The 20,970-nt window shown below is 32.3% G+C and overlaps 2 protein-coding genes across 3 annotated transcripts; both read left to right on the top strand.

The window, feature by feature from the left end:
- The first annotated feature begins 301 nt into the window (after window positions 1-301).
- On the top strand, window positions 302-5,483 carry Top3beta (DNA topoisomerase 3-beta). Its single transcript, XM_088196656.1, has 12 exons — window positions 302-481; window positions 554-843; window positions 903-1,122; window positions 2,414-2,660; window positions 2,725-2,925; window positions 2,992-3,128; window positions 3,198-3,385; window positions 3,463-3,735; window positions 3,984-4,426; window positions 4,489-4,644; window positions 4,913-5,090; window positions 5,164-5,483. The coding sequence occupies exons 1-12, from the start codon at window positions 391-393 to the stop codon at window positions 5,311-5,313; spliced, it is 2,574 nt and encodes an 857-aa protein (XP_088052782.1). The 5' UTR covers window positions 302-390; the 3' UTR covers window positions 5,314-5,483.
- A 2,039-nt stretch (window positions 5,484-7,522) lies between these two features.
- muc (dihydrolipoamide S-acetyltransferase muc) lies at window positions 7,523-17,506 on the top strand. Of its 2 annotated transcripts, XM_088196663.1 has the most exons (9): window positions 7,523-7,726; window positions 8,950-9,128; window positions 9,197-9,382; window positions 11,016-11,198; window positions 11,266-11,295; window positions 12,525-12,891; window positions 12,960-13,159; window positions 13,235-13,337; window positions 16,774-17,506. In XM_088196663.1, exons 1-9 carry the CDS (start codon window positions 7,596-7,598, stop codon window positions 16,901-16,903), a joined length of 1,509 nt encoding a protein of 502 aa, XP_088052789.1. In that variant the 5' UTR covers window positions 7,523-7,595; the 3' UTR covers window positions 16,904-17,506. The 2 variants fall into 2 exon arrangements, with proteins under 2 accessions (XP_088052789.1, XP_088052790.1); XM_088196664.1 differs by lacking the exon at window positions 11,266-11,295.
- Window positions 17,507-20,970: the final 3,464 nt, after the last annotated feature.

Raw genomic sequence — 20,970 nt, forward strand, 5'->3', positions numbered from 1 at the left:
CTTTTTTGAGTCGGAGTCGGAGTGGAGTCATGTTATTGGTAAATATCGGAGTCGGAGTCGGAGTCATGTTTTTCTTAACGACTCCACAGCCCTGATTTAAACGAAAACGGCAAGTCAATCGGAGTGGAATCTTCGGAATAAAATATTACATAAATCAGTTTTATGTCAAATTATATTATTTGATCTTCTCATAGTGGTTCTGTATATAGTGATACATTATTTTAATACCTCGACCCTTGCTAAAAATAAAATCATCACGTATGACAGGATTCATAGTGCCATGACCAAATCGATCGGATTTGAGCATGGACGAAAGTTTGCGCGTTAAGACCACGTTCAGCGACGTCCGGGCCGGTAAGTGTCGGCGAAGGCGGCCGACGCTTCTTCAATATGAAGACGGCTCTGATGGTGGCCGAAAAGCCGGCCTTGGCTTCGGCCCTCGCCAAGATTCTATCGAACGGCTGCTCCACGGTCGACAAAGGTTAACCTCTTTTTCATCGGCGCGGCGTACGTCCGAAAATCGTGCGATACTGACTCGGCTCATCTTTTTCAGCTTCGAGCTCTGCGTGCGCGGTGCACGAGTGGACAGGCAGCTTCAAAAACGAACCATGCCGCTTCAAGATGACGTCCGTCTGCGGTCACGTCATGAGCTTGGACTTTCCCGGCAAGTACAACAACTGGGACCGCGTCGATCCCGTCGAGCTTTTCGAATGCCCCACCGAAAAGAAAGAAGCCGTGCAAAGGATGCGAATACCGGCCTTTCTTGCGCAAGAAGCTCGAAACTGCGACTATCTGATATTATGGCTGGATTGCGATAAAGAAGGCGAAAATATATGTTTCGAAGTGAGTAGCGAATGGCTATCGAACGATGCAAATATGTTCTTATTTTATTTCATCTATAGGTCATGGCTGCGGTAAAATTGACTATCAACGGAGATGTGTACTCGCCTAAAGTCACTTTTCGTTCAAAGTTTTCTGCCATAACGGAAAAAGATATCAAAGCGGCTATGCTAAATTTAGGCCGTCCTAACGAAAACGAAGCTATGAGCGTGGACGCCAGACAAGAGTTGGATTTGAGAATCGGCTGTGCTTTTACTCGCTTTCAAACAAAGTTCTTTCAAGGTATACTTTTATAGACATAAAAGGTAGTTGCTATTTAACCTATTCCCTGCGAAACAAATATTTCATGAATTCATCATTCACCTTTAGTTCTTCCGGGTGCAATTTCATTAACCTCTTCGTCTATAGAAAAAAACGTATTTCATTCTTAGTTGTGATTTTTTTTCCCTAAAATGCGAGAAATTACTCATCAATTTGTTTTGAGATTTTGTAGTGGCTGGGTGTTCTATTGAGATTTCGAGTATGTCTCTTTTTCGAAATAATATTTTTTTAATCAAAGTTTATTACCCCTATACGTTGTAAATAATAACAAAAAGCAATGAAAAATATTTAGTATTTGTCTTTTGTGATTAAATAAATTCAAATAAAACATACACTTAAAAAAGCGGGCTAAAGAAAACCTATGTATTTTTGTTATAAGTGTAAAAAATACAGAAGTAAGGCAGTTAAGTAGTTTAACTCTGATTACAGTAAGAATTGCTCATTTTACTATCTAAAAACTAGGTGTTTCTGTAAATAAGGTATTAATTTATCTAATTATGCTTATAGACTCTTTCTACTCAATGTATTCTTAGAGAAACGAGCCGAATAAAAGAGATATCTGAACTAGCCCGTTACCGAACATTTCCACTGCAACGGCGCCAACATGATTTTACTGCTTTTGATGTGAATTTTTGAATTCTGAGAAGCGATAATTGTTTTTGCGCCCTGCTATTGACCAAAATTCGGTTTAAATATACTTTGACCAATACTCTCATATCTGAAGTCCGTAGTAATATCGGTAAGGATAATTTTCATATTTTTAAAACATAGAAATGTAGACTAACGTCTGTATTTCTTCTCCCACTTATTTCCCTCTGAGTTGGCTTAGTTTGTATTTTGGACTTAATGAAAGTTCTAAAACTAATTAGTTTTAGAATTATTCCGCAGGGACTTGCTGGGGGGGGGACAGTAACAATATGCACCGGGGGCAATTTTCTCTTGGCTGCACACATCTATACCTGGCGCAATACACTCATGCAATTGCGTAGGGCTGCCAATGTCTCTGTCTTATCATAAAACACTTCAAATATGCATAATAAATTGCCCTTTAAAAACACTCATTATACTCATAAACTCACATTTAATTTTTATTGTTCATAAATCGCATTTTTATTACTTTGTCCAAACACAATAAGGAGTCGCAAACATTTTGTAAATTTATCAATGTGGTACTAGAGCAGTACCTTATTGATAACTTTTATGTAATAAGTAAAATATTGATTTTTTAATAGTATTTACACACTGTTTCCAGGTAGATATGGTGATTTGGACGCTTCGTTAATTTCATATGGACCATGTCAAACACCTACGCTCGGTTTTTGTGTTCAACGTCACGACGAAATTCAAACTTTCAAGCCAGAGATGTATTGGATGATCGGAGTCACTTTGAGAACAGCGGAAGGTCGTGAATTACCACTAGATTGGCAAAGAGTGAGATGCTTCGAGAAAGATGTAGCAAACATGTTCTTAGCCGGAGTCAAAGAACACACCGAAGCAATGTATGTATTAATTAAAATTATGGCAACAATATAGACAATGCTTATGATTTGGAACACATTTCAGTATTACTGATATTACTTCTAAAGACAAATGCAAATCGAGACCTACTGCGTTGAATACTGTCGAGTTGATGAAGGTTGCGTCTTCAGGATTAGGAATGGGACCTCACCATGCCATGCAGCTAGCCGAAAAGCTTTATATTCAAGGATATATATCTTATCCTCGTACGGAGACTACTAACTATCCTGAAAATTTTGATTTGATGTACGTTTTTAATTGTTAATTTTATCTAATATGCTGAAATGATCGACACTTTGACAATTATTATAGTGGAACTTTGAAACAACAACAGAATTCAACTAAATGGGGGGCTGACGTAAAGCAGCTATTATCTCAAGGTATAAATAAACCTAAAAAAGGACACGACGCCGGAGACCATCCTCCAATCACTCCAATGAAACCTGCATGTGATTATTTTTTCAATTTGTTGATAATTATTTATATTTTATACATATTCTAATAATTTATTTTTTTAGCCGAATCTGATTTAGAAAACGATACGTGGCGGTTATACGATTACATCACAAGACACTTCATCGCAACAGTTTCTAAAGATTGTACTTATTTATCCACAGTTTTGACTTTTCAAGTCGGAATAGAGACTTTCACGTACACCGGAAATACTCTTTTAGATCCTGGTTATACGGGTGTCATGCACTGGCAGGTCGTTAAATTTAATTATGACTTAAAACTATGAATATATGTAATCTATTGTAATAGTAATAAAATCATAAAATGTAGGCTTTCGGTAAGAACGAGTACGTGCCCGATTTGAAAGTTGACGATATCATAACGATTCACGATAGTCGATTGATCGAATGTCAGACTTCGCCGCCCGATTATTTGACAGAGTCAGAATTGATTACGTTGATGGAGAGACACGGCATCGGTACCGATGCTTCTATTCCCGTTCATATCAATAATATATGTCAGAGAAACTATGTGATGGTCGGCGGTGGCAGAAAACTGACTCCCACTACTCTTGGAATTGTTTTGGTCCATGGATATCAGAAGGTATTTATTTAATTTATGTATTAATCAAATAATATATAATAGGGTTTCTTAAGACGTCTTTTAAACAGCCATTTTAAAATATGAAGAGTATTCAAAGTAATTTTTATATGTTTACATTTCACAAATCTAAGTTTGACAGATAATAAATGCACTTCGTTGAAAAATAAACGCGAATAGAAGTATCATAAATTATTTTGTATTCTTTCTTGTCCTTCATAAATAATAACATATTAATTGTATTGTCTTAGATTGATCCTGAATTAGTATTACCGACCATGCGCTCAGCTGTTGAAGAGCAGTTAAACCTCATATCTCACGGTGAAGCCGATTACAAAGCTGTTCTGCGTCACACTACAGAGATATTTCGCAGAAAATTCAAATACTTTGTCCTCAACATCGACGCCATGGATCAGCTCTTTGAGGTTTCGTTTTCGCCGTTGAGCTCGAGCGGAAAGGCTCATTCGAGATGCGGTAAATGCAGGCGTTACATGAAATACATTCAGGCAAAACCGGCTCGGCTTCATTGCTCTCACTGTGACGAAACGTACGGCTTGCCTCAAAACGGCACAGTCAGGATTTATAAAGAATTGAAATGTCCATTGGACGATTTCGAGCTGCTTTCTTGGTCGGCAGGAACGAAGGGACGCAGCTTTCCATTTTGTCCGTATTGCTACAATCATCCACCATTTAGGTAAACTATATTCATCAAAGTTGTTTTATAATATCATATAATACGACACCTAACGATTTCAGAGATATGAAGAAAGGCTTTGGCTGCAACTCTTGCACTCACCCGACATGCGTTCATAGCGTTAACTCATTAGGAGTTTCTTCGTGTGTTGAGTGTGAATCTGGTATTTTGGCATTGGATCCTAGTGCTGCGCCTAAATGGAAACTTGGATGTAATCGGTAATATTTTAACATGTATTACATATTATAGCAATGTGGCCTTTAATGTTAAAAATATATTGTCATTATTTTATATAGAATATATTTTTATATATTTAATTAAAATATACACATAGGCCTATATTAAGAATTTGACATAACAGGTGTTAGCGTTATTGAGTACTTAACGTTAATGTATAATATTGTCGACAGTTATTTGACAAGTTTTTAATTAGTCATGATTGAAAAATGTTTTTCTTACTATAATTTTCATTTTTTATATTTGTAGCTGCGACGTGATCATACAGTTATTCGAAGAAGCGACTCGAGTGACGGTCGAAGAAGCTTCTTGCGAATGCGGAGCTCAACTCGTTTCTGTCGAATATAAACAAGATAGAACAAAGTTACCGAAAGATCAAATCGAGATGACCGGTTGTGTATTTTGCGAACCGGCATTTGTTTCTCTCGTAAGTTATATTATAAGCGCATTATAATTTATTTATGTAATTTGTGTCATTAATATTTAATTGTTATATTTAGGTGGAGAAACAACGAGCCGTCGCCGCTCGTATAGGAGGAGTTCCGTCACGCGGAAGAGGCGGTGGCTCTCGTGGTGGGAGAGGTAGACATAAACACAAAGCTAAACCGCCTAAGGATAAAATGGCTCAACTTGCAGCATACTTTGTATAGATTAATTATGAAAATAATGTTTTGTAGTATATTTATATTATGTAACATAGTCATATGTATAATGTAAAACCAATACTCTCATATTTATTAAATTTTTTAGGTATAAATGATCCTATAAATAAGTTTGTACTGATAAGTTATGAACTATTTAATACATAGCTTGTAAAACACAGTTGATTTTCTTTCATGTTAATGATAGATTTTTATATAAACGTTATTTATTGCAATTTCAATAATCAGGAGATATTCTTTGAAATAGCCAACTTCATTTGATGTTACATACATATTAGGCAAAAAGACATTACAAGTAGTATTGGAAGAACTGGAATAACAAGAATATTACTTCTCTTGAGAAACAGGGAACTCAAAAGAATTCAACATAAATACCATAAGTTTATTAAATTTACTGTTGTCTCAGTACATAATTAAGATATTTAAACTAGTACTAAAGAGCAGAAAAAAGCTCTCTGAAGCCATATTTCCAATATTTTAACTGTAAAAAATTAAGTTAAAAGCTAATTACGTTGATAATTTTTTAGTATATCTTTTACCGAGAAGAATGGTTTAATTCAGAAATGGCTCGCGAAATTGTTTTTTCAGAAAAAATAATTACGAAATACAGCATTATATTAAAATAGTTAAATAAATTTAATATAGAAACTGACGAAGTAGTGTAACTTGAAAATATACATCAAATGATGGAAACTTCTAAAAAATATACATAAAAAGCGCTACGAATTGCAAATGACAAAACGAAGGAAACATGTGTTTGGTTGATGTAAATAAAAATATATTTTGATCTACAAAACGACCATTTAGATTTTGCATAACGCTACATAAAGTTGGTATAAATATAATTTAGTTATATCATGATTTATGTAAATTTTGAAAAAATTGTATTTAAATTTTAGAAACTAAATTCAATTGTATTGAAAAAATATACAATAAAGGGTACTGTGTTCGTAAAACTGTAAATTTAAAAAATTGTTTTCTTTTGCCAATTTCAAAATACTACTCCCACCCCACAATAAATTCTGGATCTGCTGATCTCTGCAATTTGGAAATTGAACATTAAATATGTCAGAGATGTAATTATAAAGAAAACGAAGACAGTATCTTGCATGCATGAATGAACTTCCAGACAGATTTTCGTGTATGTAAAAAGCTGCGTTTGATCTTTTAAATGTAACAAACATACTCAATGATAAAATATAGTAGTATAAACCCTTAACAAAATCGTTTGACTATAAATCTATAAATATCGGACAAATATTAGTGTTGCTTTTAAATTCGAACCATAGTGTTTCATGTTTATTATTATTTTTTTATACATTTAAAATATATATTATTTAAGTAAAATTTATTGAATTGATTTCAATGGCATGTGAAGTGTCCTATACTAAAATGCTTGGTTTGCGACATTCCAGTGTATATAAGTTTAGGGCTGTATGGACGGTCGCCCAGAGCGCTAATTACTCCGAAGGGTCGCGCGATTTGATTCTATTTATCACGGTGTCGGAAGTTTGTACAAGTACAAGCAGTGTCTTTGTCATAAAATTATCAAAAAAGGGCATTTGGGAAGCTTTGTTCATATAAGAATGCTGTGAGAGCTAAAAAAAGGTCACCTCGGAAATTTTTGTTCGTTTAAAAATATCCTGAGATAACATTTTTAGCTCTCGGCAACATCCCTAAACGAACAAAAATTTCTCAGATGACTATTTTTAGTTTTTGAAGGAACCCTGAATGAAAAATATTTTGAAACGACCTTTAAAAACAATTTAAGCGACGTAAAAACATATTTAGTTTGCCGCTTTAGTAGACGTTAGGGTCAAACGCAAAGAAAATGTTCATAACCATTGATTTCTGAGCATGGCGCCGATATTATTAACAAGTGGTTTTCATATTCCAAAATGTAACAAAACTATATTTCAATGAATAATACTGCATTGGCTTAATCTGTGTGTAATTGCCATCCGTCACCTATTCGTCCGTTAAATTTTATTATGCAAAATATTTTCATTGCATTTTAAATATTTATAATTTAGTAATAATTAAGAGGGTTTATGATTGGACGCGGGTAAAAAATGGCTTATGTATTTTTTTCGTTTACATTGACTTTTTATATATTAAAATATATGAATTATATAGATATATTTAAAAAAAACATATGATATATGGTCGCCAATCATGTTCTTAAGACAAAAGTCTCATTCATAGGGTCTCGAAATTCGGGTCCTGTTGTGCGACCTTGTCAGGGTCGGACAGTCGTTTTGTGCGGCAGCATGAGAGCCATGTTGCGCGCCGTGGCTAAAGGCGCCCCCATCAGGGTGCTGCGGGGTTCTGCGCCCCGTGCGCCAGTCGTCGCCGCTCGACGCAGCCTCAGCTGTCTCCCGCGCCCCCAAATCGTTCCTAGGTAAGCTTGTTCGTTCGATTTCGTATTTACTAAGGCGCTGCGCCTCCTTCGCGATCCCTCTGAACAACTGGGCTGTCGTTCGGTTTCATTTTGACGTTTAAACGTCCATATGACTCGTTGCATAACAGCTTGTTTTTTTGCATAACCGCCAATTGTAAATCGTCAATTGAGTGAATATTGAACCCTCTTTAATTATTTCATTTAACTACGTGCATACATCAAATCGACTGCGGATTTATATATAAAATCTTGTTAGATTCTAACTATTATATATTAGATTGTGTATTTGTGAGTTATTAATATATTGTACAAGTGTTTAAATCTAAACGGCATTGTTTTTGATTATGTGCCAAATAAAAACTCCGGTATTCATTATTATTTTTTTGGTTTGGATTATTTCTCATTGTAGATTTATATAAGTTAAATTTATTCTATGTAGCAATAACATTCTAAAATAGCACGAAAATATTTGTATTCTCTGCGTTTATTGGAACTGTGTCAGCATTTACTGCAAGGTTATTTAAATATGGTTAGCGATTGGCAGTATGTGTAATTTTATTGATGAATAATTACATAATGTACAATAAAAATATACTGTTAATCCTTTATGCCTGCTTTACTACAAAGATGCAGTGAATTTATTTCACTGACAAACTATAATTAGTTACAAATATATTCCTATTGGAATCATATTTAATCATAATGTGTGATAAAAAATAATAATTTTCATTTTCACTTGTTTTACTAAATATAATCATATATAAATACTAAAACGATAATTTTCAATATTTCTTCAATATCTAACCATTACATTCTATCGATCTTACTTCTTCAACTAGTAAATTTATTTTTATTTAAAACTACTTTCATTGCCCTATTTGTAATTTTTGCAATATCGTTTTATCTAATTTATTAAGCATATATAATATTATTGCACAATAATTAAAGTGGGCAATATAATACTATTGTAATCATATTTGTAATGCTCGTTTTAAGTAAAAGCACCCTATTTATATACATATATTGAAATTTAATATATGTACTATATTTACTTTTTCCCAGTATCACTATTAGTTATGCCAATCGTGTTACTCATAATACAGATAAAACCATGTTTAATAAAAAATATGCAATCACCGTAACGTTTACATACGTCAATTTAATAGATAAGCAAAGATCAAACAATACAACTTTTACTTATTGCTGATGAATTATTTTTTCAGAGGATCTGCATCTTTATTGCAGACGAAAAAGGATCTATTTGTGCCAAATTTTAACCAAGTACGCAACTATGCCGACCTACCGTCGCATACCAGGGTGGTACTACCAGCTTTATCGCCGACCATGGAATTAGGAACGATTATGAATTGGGAAAAGAAGGAAGGCGACAAATTAAACGATGGTATTGCTTCATATTTATCCACTATTATTAATTATAACTTATTTAATATGTAAAATTGTTTTATTTAGGCGATTTGTTGTGCGAAATTGAAACCGACAAAGCCACGATGGGCTTTGAAACACCCGGGGAGGGATACTTAGCTAAGATATTGATTCCGGCCGGCACCAAGGGTGTACCGATTGGCAAACTTATCTGTATCATAGTCGAGGACGAAGCCAGCGTAGCTATGTTCAAGGATTTCTCAGACGATGGAGGTAATTAATAATTAATAAGTGAAATTATATAAATTATGTTATTTCCTCTTGTACATATATAACCTTTTGAGGTCATGATCAGTACTGTTGATTTTATCACACGATTTGTCGTGATTTATGAATTTATTATATATTATTTTAATGATGTTTTTACACTCATTACACGTGTTCAAAAGTTTAGAATTTATGTTGATAACTCCAATCTTATTGAACTCCATTTATATGCAAAAGTGTTTTTATTTAGCTTATAAATAAGTACTATATCATAAGGTTAACGCAAGAGTGCGTGGAATTCAGTCATTGTATTGAAATATACTATTTTTAGTTTGTTGTTTTTATTTTTTAAATAATAAAAATCATCCTATGTACTAATCTTAATAATATAGCAATGTAAATAATAATATTTTAGCAGTAAGAAAGTCGTAAATAAATTTATCATACGTTCATGGACTAAGTATTTAAAATCTGGTAACTATTCAATTTTATACGAAGTCTTTCTTCGGTTCATTAAAAGTTTTTCTTCTATTCTTTTATACAATGACCTCTAATTTCAACAAAGTTATAAATAGAATACACATCTGTTTTAATAATATAAATGTATTTATAAGTAACAGTATAATTTGCATCACAATAAACAATAACCAACCACCCTCTTCTCGAAATCTTTATATAAGATTTGCCAACCATATCCTTTATTATCTATAATGTAAAGTAGCTCGTTATTAGAGAATTTTAATACTTAATATTTACAACAGCTCGATTTTAATTAATCATCTCCATATTCATCCATGAGATTAGGAAAAACCAGGAAAACATAATCTGCGATAATTGATCCAAATTATAATTATTTAAAAATCACTAATTCCGATCTCTTAAATATGATAGAAATTGATAAACACTAGGATTCATATGGGATTCTAACTCGAGTCTTTTAGGTAATAGTCATTGACTTTTACCACTTATTTATAGAGTAAATCTGCATTTTTATCTAATTATCGGCAATTAATATTTACTCTGCTCTAACATGACATATTCACCTCACTAACCTCTGTTGATTCAACTGTATTTTACTTTTATATTTCACATGACTGATATATTAAAAAAAATAATCGATGTGTTGATTAATAAAAAATAATATAAATTCGTATAAAAAATCTTTTCCCATTTACATTATCGACAAAAAGCACTACACTCAGTATTATATTCGAATCACCGTTCAGTACCAGATTTAATAATAGTATTATAGTAGTATGATGAAATATTATACTTCATTGGGTCTAATTCATAGTATTGCAGTCATATTAGTCGTGTTAGTCTCAGAGATTAGTGTAAATTAACAATGCATGATATTGCACTGAGCGCCATTTATCTACTGACCAACTGCTGAGAATGTAACATTTTTAATTCCATCCCACCACAATATTTTTTTCTTACCAAAATATCTACTTGCTAATTATTTCGCAAAAATTCCTAGTGCCAATTTTTTGTTTACCTTTTGTGATGTATCAAGAATAAAATAACTTTATTTATGAACTTACCTACCAAATATTTATATCTGCTTTTATTTTACATCTAGATGATTTCTTGTGTTATATTTATTGTTCAGATTGATTTAAAATTATATCTTATACAGCTGCAGCTCCACCGCCGAAAGCAGCTGAAGCCGCTTCACCGCCTCCACCAGCCGCTGCTCCGATGGCAGCCGCCCCATCTACTCCAATGCCAATGGGAGCTCCGGCTCCAGCGCCAGGATCGCGTCTCTTCGTGAGCCCTATGGCTCGAAGACTAGCGGAAGCTCAAAATCTACGCTTGCAAGGTAATAATCTGTAAAACCATCACATGAAGACGCTTTTAGAACTATATAATGTGTTGCTTATTTGCAGCTCGGTTAGCTAGAGAGGGAATTACTATGGGTGAGTGAATCACTTTTGCTTACAAGTTACAAGCAGTAGCGTTTTGTGGGAATTGTTTATGCTTGATAATTTAGTGTGATTGATTAATGTTATATATTCGAAATGCTTGTAACTTGCTGAATTTCAAGCATAAGTGATTCTTCACGTTACATTTTTTAATCGTTTCACTAATTTGTAATCGAGTATTTAGTCATTGCAGTTTTTGCCAAATATGAGAGTTCTTATTGATCAATTTTGACGATCTAAAAGCTCTGTTTAAACTAGTCCAAGAACTACCACTAAATTTATTAAACGATGGTCTAATGAAAACCTTTAGTATTTTAAATCTTATATATTCGATTTAAAATTTACAGTGGGTAGAAAGTGCATGATACTTCTAGAACAAAAATGTTTTAAATGCAGCCTCGTTTATTTAGGTGAAATAGATGTCCTCAAAAATTTTGTTTTTCTTTGTCCTCAAACAAAAATTTCGAGATGGATTTTGAACAAAAATTTCACATTTGTAATTCCTTAATTTATATTTTCCTTTATTAATTTACTTCTATCGCCAATTATTATTATATCATTACAGTAATTTTGTTATTAATATGGTTCTTTCAAATTCTTGTTCTAATTACTTCACGAAACATTTTTTCCTAACATAGATCGAGCGCTGTCTGTTACAGAAAATATTTTTTCTTGAAATCCAAATTATTTTGAAGTTTGCCAAATTCCAAGACCTTATTTAATATATAGCACGTATTCCAATGTAATTGATATTGTCGCTTTCATCAATTGCTATACTAATTATGTCACCGCATAATAAATCATTTTGTATTTTTTTGTTCTGTCAGATAGTGGTATTTCCTTGATTCTATTCAATATCTGAGTTCCATTGTCAAAATCTATAAATATTTTAAAAATTATCTTTTAAATATTTACCATCAGTAAACGATTTGCCATATTTTATTATTCCCAATGATGCAACAAAGTGGTATTTAATGGAATTTCTGACTAGATTGGTGATGCTGATTTAGGGATAGTCGCTTTTTGGTTTTTATATTTTATCACGCACATTTTATTAAATTCATTTTTCTCTTCCGAGGCCATTTTACTTAATGAAGTGTTATGTTTAAATGAATAATGTCGTCCAGCATTGTAAGTTTGTGTAGTTTAAAAATTCAAACATATTAAATAAAAATATAATCGACCCAATGAATTCAATATTAATTTTTATATTGCTTTTTTAGGACCCGGAAGTGGTATTTACGGTTCGATCACCAGCGGCGATCTTGCCAGTGGCGCTCCGTCCATAGGCGCTTCTATGCCGTTGCCTCCGCCACCGCCCGGCGCCCGATACACAGACATACCCCTTACCGGTATGCGCATAACGATCGCCAAGCGTCTACTTCAATCGAAAACGACCATCCCTCACTACCAACTCTCCGTGGACGTCAACGTAGACCAAGTGTCCAAGTTGAGGAGTTCCTTTAACAAGTCACTCGAGAAGGACGGCGTCAAGTTGTCCATGAACGACTTCATCATCAAAGCCACCGCTTTGGCATGCAAGAAAGTTCCCGCTGCAAATTCAGCCTGGATGGACTCGTTTATTAGGCAGTATGTATTGATTCGAACATCGTTTCTAACATTATCGACATCTATTTATATATAAATGTTTATTTTAGATACGACAGAGTCGATATATCCATTGCCGTATCGACCGATAAAGGCTTAATTACGCCAATTGTGTTCGGAGCTGAAGGATTAGGATTAACGACAATTTCTAGTACTGTTAAAGCCTTAGCTGGAAAAGCGAGAGAGGGAAAGCTGCAACCGCAAGAGTTCCAAGGCGGAAGCTTCAGCATCTCGAATCTGGGAATGTTCGGTGAGTTTATGTTCCTTTATGTGTTTATAAATTTGTTAAGATAACGTGAGATTTATATTGTAATGATTGGTGCAGGAGTGACGTCATTCAACGCTATCATTAATCCACCACAATCGTGTATTCTGGCCGTTGGCACAACACAGCAGAGAATAGTACCTGATAAGGATTCTGAAAAAGGGTAATTATTTATATTTTTTTATTATAAGATGTACATAAAAATCTCTTAACACTTAACCGGCGGGTCGGGTAGTATTTACCGATTTCGTCCACTGGCGGTAACTGGTGGGACAGGTAATAACTAACTTTTACGATTTCTGACGTTTAACGACGGGTCCAGTTGTTTCTACCCGCAAACACAAGTGTTTTGTGATGACATCTATGAATGAAGGTTTGTACTACAAGAAAAAAAATATTTCAAGGCGAAAATATTTTTATTGTCACCACAACTTCAACAAGCTAAAGTAATAAAACACGATCGTAAATTACTTTTAAAGCCTGACAAAGCTTGGCATAACAAATTTAGCCCATTGAAGACCGAAATATAATTTACATATGATAATTCACATAGTTCATTTTATTTACATAATTAATTATTATCTATTTTTTAAACTAGAGATATAATAAAGTAGAATAAAGCAAATTTTATGATATTAATTATTATTTTATGCAACCCACAGATTGAAAACCATTGATAAAATAATTTTAACATATGAACCAAGACAATGCAGAACATTTGATAAATTTTTGTTTTTTAATTCTGTTTAATTCAAAAGTTATCATATATTTTTGTTATAAATCTGTGTTGCGTAAAGTTCTCGCGAAACAGCCCATTTTTGCAGATCATGCAAATGTTAAGTGTTAATATTATTACTAATTTGGCATACATTAACTAAAGAATCTCAGCTACAAAATTAATTTTTAAATATATATTTATTTTACTAATAACCTATTAATGGTGCAAAAAATTACGTGCAGTCCTGTAAAGTACATGTTAAAATGTGTGAAAATTAAAGTCAAAACATGCAGGTTTTTTCCATGTTTGGAATGTTAACCTGCTTTTTTTGCTTGATACAAGCAAAATTTACAATTTTCTGACAATCAAGATAATACTGACATACCTGTTGATGATATGCTTTCCGGTGGAATACTCAAGTTTCAAATTTATCTTGCTGCGATGGATTGAATTCTACTCCACTGCTTTTGTTTTTTAATATTAGATCATGCTGATTTAAAGCAAATATTTGCTTTGACTTTGTTATTTTTTTTCCAATTCGGATAGTTTTTCGTTAATAGTAAATACACATATAATAATGATTGTGACCCTTTTGAAGAAAGATGGCCTTTTAGATTATTAAATAATCTTTGTGTCAATCTCATAAAAATATTCATACAAATGTTAGTTTTTGTAATTTCAATCAAGCTACTATTATAAATACAGCTCTTAATTTTAACTGTAAAAATTTTATTTTATTTTTTCGCAGAATGCCATTTAGCGTGAATTATTTTTTCCAAATGGAGTGTCAGCTAATGATAGAGAGATAAAAAATACCTCTACTGATGCCATATTGGGATTGATCCACGACCATTACTACCTGGTTTCTCTGGTGCGATTATTCACCATGCCTTTATATACTTGACGTAAAGGCAATTTCCCCTGAAGGTTACCAAACGTTTATTCATAGTTATATTTGAACCTATGGAGTAATTTGATTTACAGTCATTTACCAATTTATCAGATACAAACCTTTCCAGTCTTGTTTCTCTATCATCAAACAATATTTTACTGAATATGTCAATGAACATGTCTCAAAACATATATGCGGTAAAATATGGCTGTCAAAAAGACCTTTTTCTGCCAAATGTGAACATTATTCTGATGAATGTACATTTATATTTTTAACGAAAATTGCTTCGATACTCTTCCATAATAAGCATCATCTTTGATGGCATGTTTTTCCATCATTTCTTTGGTTGTAAATAAAGAGAATATTTTTCTAATAGTAATTGCTATTCTACTACCATTGATTATAAATTTTGATTTGTAATATTACTTACTCTACATCTTCAGGATAATGGTGGTAGTGAATTCCATTCAAATCCAAATTTTAATGTGAATGTTTCTCATTTCCAATTTTTTCATTAGACTGCACTTCCGAATTAATATCATCAACATCTTCTGTGCCTTGATTCCACTATCATATCTATCTTCTTCCTACTATTTTTTTTACATATATGGTATTCTCTATAAGCTGAAGTAGCTCATTTAGGAAAATCTAGGAAAACATAATCTGTGATGATCGATCGGAATTATAATTATATAATAATCACTTATTCTGATCTTTTAGATGACACAATAGAAATTAAAAAACACCAAGGTTCATTTGGGATTCAACCCAAACCTTTCAGTTAATAATCAAAGACTCATATCAAAAATTAAAACATACAAAAAATCAACTTGAAAACCTCTGATTATAAAGGAAGAAATCATTTTTTTCCTTATAATGAAAAGGCTGGGAACACAAATTTGACTGTTCTAACTATTTAAAGTGATATTCACATAATAAAATGATATGTACACTCAGTGTACATCACAGGAAGGAAAAGGTTAAACTGCTCAAAAATATTATTATTATATTTTATAGCTCACTCATCTTTTATATTATTTTATATTTTTTTTTAAATGAATGTTCTGTTTTTTTTTTACTGATCTAGCAGTGAGATAAGGTGTTCCATCTTGTTTAAAAAGATGCAGTATCTCTGTAGTCAAGGCTGAATAAAAATATGATATTAATAAAAACATTGCTAATTATATTGATATACTAGTTCTGCATAATTGTACCATTCACAAAATAAAACATTGCAGCTTCTTTTTCGTTTATAATTAACAAAATTGTTGTATATTATAGCATTAAATTTTTGAGGTAATTAAAGTTTTGAAGGTTGCTAAAACCATTCTGGGATTATTTTTACATTGCATCTTTGTGTTTTTGACGCTTATCTGTACATAAATGGCAATTATTTTTTGTATGAAATATCAGAATATGAGCTCATCTATAAATATGTTTTAGCTTTAGTAAAATAATAGTGAACTGCAATAAAATTAAATTACAAAAAAAAGAATCATAAATTTAATAAAATAACCTAAAACACAACCTTACCGAGTTGAGATTTGCTTCTTTGAATGTCCCTTTTTGACCCTTAAGTAGTATAAAACACACTATTCTCGGAACTCTAATCTAATGTCAATATTAAATTAATACATGTGCATTACTAATTGTAATCTTATTATTTTTTCTTAAATAAATTTCATGGATGTATGCTATCAAAATATAATAAAAAAGATAAATATTTAATAACAAATAATATACAATGGTTTTTTACATTAATTAAATATGACTCGTATGATATTGATTTGAGACGTCACAGTAATTGAAGCAATATCCCGATCTATATTAAAAACGCAATGAAAGATATTTTTATTATAAAATGTATTATAAATAATTAATTACCAATTTTTATAAAATAAATATCCGAGAAGATGTTTATTACGTAGACAGACTCTCTTGTAAGATTGATATTGTTTAAACATGTTATTGATTAAATTTTATTTTCAGATGGAAACATAGCGAATACATCACAGTCACTTTGAGCTGCGATCACCGCGTGGTCGACGGTGCTGTAGGTGCTCAGTGGCTCATGGCCTTCAGGAAGAACTTGGAAGATCCTGCCAACATGCTTCTCTGACACGAGACTGAATGAGAGAATTATATTTTAAATTCGATCCATAGCAAAATTGGTTTTGTACGATTTGTAAAAAGTAATGTTAACGTCAATTAGCATAAAATCACCGGATGCTCAAACTGTTCGATTGAAATCTCAATTCAATTATTCAAAAGAATATCAACCTGCTTTTTGGAACGATAAGAATATATTTTTACTTTAACTCATGTGTATATATATAAGTGCAGGTTACATAATAAAATGTAATATATTAATATATAATAAATAAGCAGTAAATGTTGTACTGCTTTGTTGATTTGTGCTAATGATCCAATTATAGTCAGATTTGGATTGCATGGTAGATAGCGTATTCAAATAATGAATTAAATTCATTGCCGTCACAATCGCTTTAGTTAAAAGCACTAATTTATATAATATATAAATCGGTATGACCGATTGATTAATTTATGAGATTCTTGTCAAAATTATTTTTGATTCATTTGAAAATGAAGCATCCTGTTATGCCTTTCTAAAAGGTACTGAGCATAGAAACGTTAGTTATTATTTAAATATTGTTAATATGTCAAATGTATTATTGAATCGTAATGAAAAGACAATGAAAAAGTTTGTGGCTTTTTATTTGCCGTCCCCTTCAGTCGCGTTGAGCAACAAATTGCAATGATACACACGAGTCGTCGTAAATTAGATAAAGCGTCCCACTTTAGTGAGATGTCACGATAAGGAGTCAATAGTTGACTTCTAAAGGGCTTTGACGTCGAATCCAGCAGACGGTGCAGATATAATACGTGTCACGAGATCGACAGACACGTAATAAGCTGTTATTATTAATTTTTCAGACGCGTTGCACAACTCGAGCGCCGCAGATGGCTCGTTTCGAAAGATTCCAGAACACCAGCTGGATGGTGACCTATAAAGCGACCCTCACGACTCACCACCTGCTTGCTTTTGCGAGTCTTTTTCAGCGATGTTCTCATCGTCTCACCGAATACGCCCTAATGCTTTTATTTCGTTTTGTTGCGATAAATTATTTTCACCTTTCATCACTCCCATCTTATTATGTATAATCATTTTTTTAAGAATACATTGCACGATTTGTGGTTAAGTATTGCCTTAAATGATGAAGGTGGAGTTTGCCCTGGGCGCTAAATTTTCGCACAATTTTTAAATTTTTGATTGGCGTGTTTCCGACCGACGACCGTTAACAGGCAACGGTGCAACTGATTACGAATGACAGTTCAGTGCTTTCAAAACATGCATTTTAAACGATATAAGTAAACGGTGGCGAACCGAAAAGTTACTGCTTAAATAAAATCATTTTGTATTTTGGTCCGGTAAATTTAATTAGAACTCAATGCTATGAATACAGTACAGAATTTCTCGAAATTGATGTATTTTTTATTGAGTCTGAGAAAAGTTATAATGCCAAATCGTCCATAGCTTAGTTTGAGTAAAAAATCGATGTTATTGTGTATTCGTTAATTAGATTATCGATAAGACAAATTTTAGTCTATCGATTATATCCAATCATCACTTCAAAAACTTTTTAAAAAAAGTGTTGAAATGGGTGCACAAAATTCAGGGACGTCATTTCAGTTTTTTCCATAGAGGGGGGAGGGGGCAAAAGTTTCGATTTCATTAAGATTCAGAATATTGCATTAAATTACATTTTTCTGACCAAATTCAAGGAGGGGCAGATGTTTCCAGTTTATAATTCACGTCAAAAGCAATAAAATCGTGCTGTCGCAATAGAAACGCTCGGTTATCTAGCGTTCATATAAGTTTTTTTATAACAATATTACGACTTACAATAAGCGAGAATCGAATGAGGCACATCTAAACCGAATTTTGCCCAATAGGAGAGCGCAAAAAACAATTATCATGCAATAAAATCATGTCAGCGCCGTCGCAGTGGGAACGCTCGGTAACCAGCGTTTCCACTGTGACGGCGACAAATTTATTTAATTGTAATATTTTTTTAGAAAGAAAACAGTTATAAAATTAAATTAGTATTACTCATATTTTACAAACAGTAGAAGTTCCAAGCAATGAATGACGTATATATGCGTTCCCCGATGCACAATAGTTTGGTAGTAAAGTAGCTTTCTGCAAAATATCGCTGCGCAGTCTGACAATAACTTGAGTATCATATCAGTTTATTTTTAAATATCGAAGTATTTCTTGCTGAACAGCCAAATAAGTTTTGTCAATATTAAAACATCACAGATATTTTCGTACCAGCTCACTTTATAGCGTAATAAACCTGGACGATTATTTATGTAACATTTTCGTTAATATCATAGTATTTTTCGCTGCACAACCAAATAAATATTGACAATATCATAACATCACAAATAGCAGTTATTTTTAGAAAATAGTAAAAATCTAGTCAAATAAATCTTATTTATTTATGTCATTTTTTTGCTTCATATAAATAAATTTCACAATACCTTAAGCAACAGTAGTTTTGCTTAAAAATGTAAAATTTCTCGTTGCGCATCCAAATAAATATTTTATCATGCTTGGAGAGAACATATCTTCAATTTGTATGCTTTTATAATATAATATGAGAGTTATGGTTGCCTCCTTACGAGTTATTGTGTTAGCGACCACTATTGAACGTTTTTAGCTGGCCCCAGGCGTAACCACGAAACTGAAATTATGTTTCAATGTAACTTTAATTAATTAAAAACTTGAAGTTGTTCTCATTATATTAATAGCTCTATAAAGAAGTATACTATCGTATTTTCCTTATACTGAAATGAATCTTCAATTACATTTACTACCAACTTCCTCTACCTCTAAATATTTTTTTAATAAGCAATTAAATACAACACAAAATCAGCTCCAACTTCAACTAACCAGTCGTGACTTTAGATAAGACTTCATAAATATACGTATTATCTAGTATTAAAAAAGAAAACATTGTAACGGAATGACATATAATATCATACATACATACATACTATGTATTCTATGATAAATTGAAAAAATAAAGTAAGTAAAAAACACTAAGGATTAGTGGGTCTTATACATTTATAAATAAGAATAATAATAAAAATCACTAGCTGATTTTGGAATACTTGTTAGTGCAGTGATTATATTAGAATATGTACAATATTAACATAGGAACAGACATACTATAAATAAAATATGATATGCATAGTTTTTCCTATTAAATATATTGCTTATATTAGCCTAATATTTAAAATTTGTCTTAAAATATACGCGCACAACGCACATGAAATATTTAGTTATACTAATAAATATATTTTTAATGATAGTGTGACACATCTTTTGACACATAAATTGTTTGAGCTCCTCATATCTATCGCCAAAAACATCCATGTGTCTGACAAGCTCATTGAGATGGCTCATAAAAGAGGAGCATTGATGGCTTGGCCACGATAGGCAAGAATAAGGGACGCGATCGTGACTCTCTATGGCGCTCTAAGGCTCACAGCTGAAATTCACCGAGCATTGATGGATTTTTGGTACCACCTAAGCAGCTTCAACGTATTCTTAAATAATAAAGTTTTTTAATATTGTCATTAAAATATTAATATATAATGAGTGGTATAAGTCGTTGACTTGTACCTGAAAGACCTGGGTTTTAATCCCGTATAGACCATAGAGTTTTTAAATTTGTATCATGTCTAGAAGATGAGAATTAGCGATTATTATATGATCATCACGTATATCTCACAGATAAATGTCATCATGAATAATAAAATAAAATCGAGTTACTTTGTGCATAGTGACAACTATTCAATGTAAGCTGTAATAAGAGTTTATAATTAATAAAAAATAGATATCACTGATTTATTGAGGTTGATATCAGTCTGGTGTCTCACTACTTATTTAATAGTTATTGATTGTTTTTAACCAGTTTTAATATATTGCGCTAACGCCTAATAAATAAAATAAAAATACTAAATAAAGAATACAATATATATTATGAACCTTCTTGAGGTTTGAGGATTAGTAGTTTATGTTGATGCAGGATTATCGCTATGTTGTGTGGTTACTACTGATGGTATAAATTAAAATAATCACACATTTCACAGGCACTT

This window comes from Plectrocnemia conspersa, unplaced genomic scaffold, assembly GCF_051122295.1.
Source record: "Plectrocnemia conspersa isolate PC_06_02 unplaced genomic scaffold, ASM5112229v1 ptg000011l, whole genome shotgun sequence".
NCBI classification, from domain to species: domain Eukaryota; kingdom Metazoa; phylum Arthropoda; class Insecta; order Trichoptera; family Polycentropodidae; genus Plectrocnemia; species Plectrocnemia conspersa.

Coding starts and splice junctions, on each gene's coding strand:
- Top3beta (XM_088196656.1), top strand. CDS start 391: ATGAAGACGGCTCTGATGGTGGCCGAAAAGCCGGCCTTGGCTTCGGCC. Junction 3,736..3,983: donor TGGTCCATGGATATCAGAAG/GTATTTATTTAA, acceptor GTATTGTCTTAG/ATTGATCCTGAATTAGTATT. Junction 4,645..4,912: donor TGGAAACTTGGATGTAATCG/GTAATATTTTAA, acceptor TTATATTTGTAG/CTGCGACGTGATCATACAGT.
- muc (XM_088196663.1), top strand. CDS start 7,596: ATGAGAGCCATGTTGCGCGCCGTGGCTAAAGGCGCCCCCATCAGGGTG. Junction 7,727..8,949: donor CGCCCCCAAATCGTTCCTAG/GTAAGCTTGTTC, acceptor TTATTTTTTCAG/AGGATCTGCATCTTTATTGC. Junction 11,296..12,524: donor TAGAGAGGGAATTACTATGG/GTGAGTGAATCA, acceptor TTGCTTTTTTAG/GACCCGGAAGTGGTATTTAC.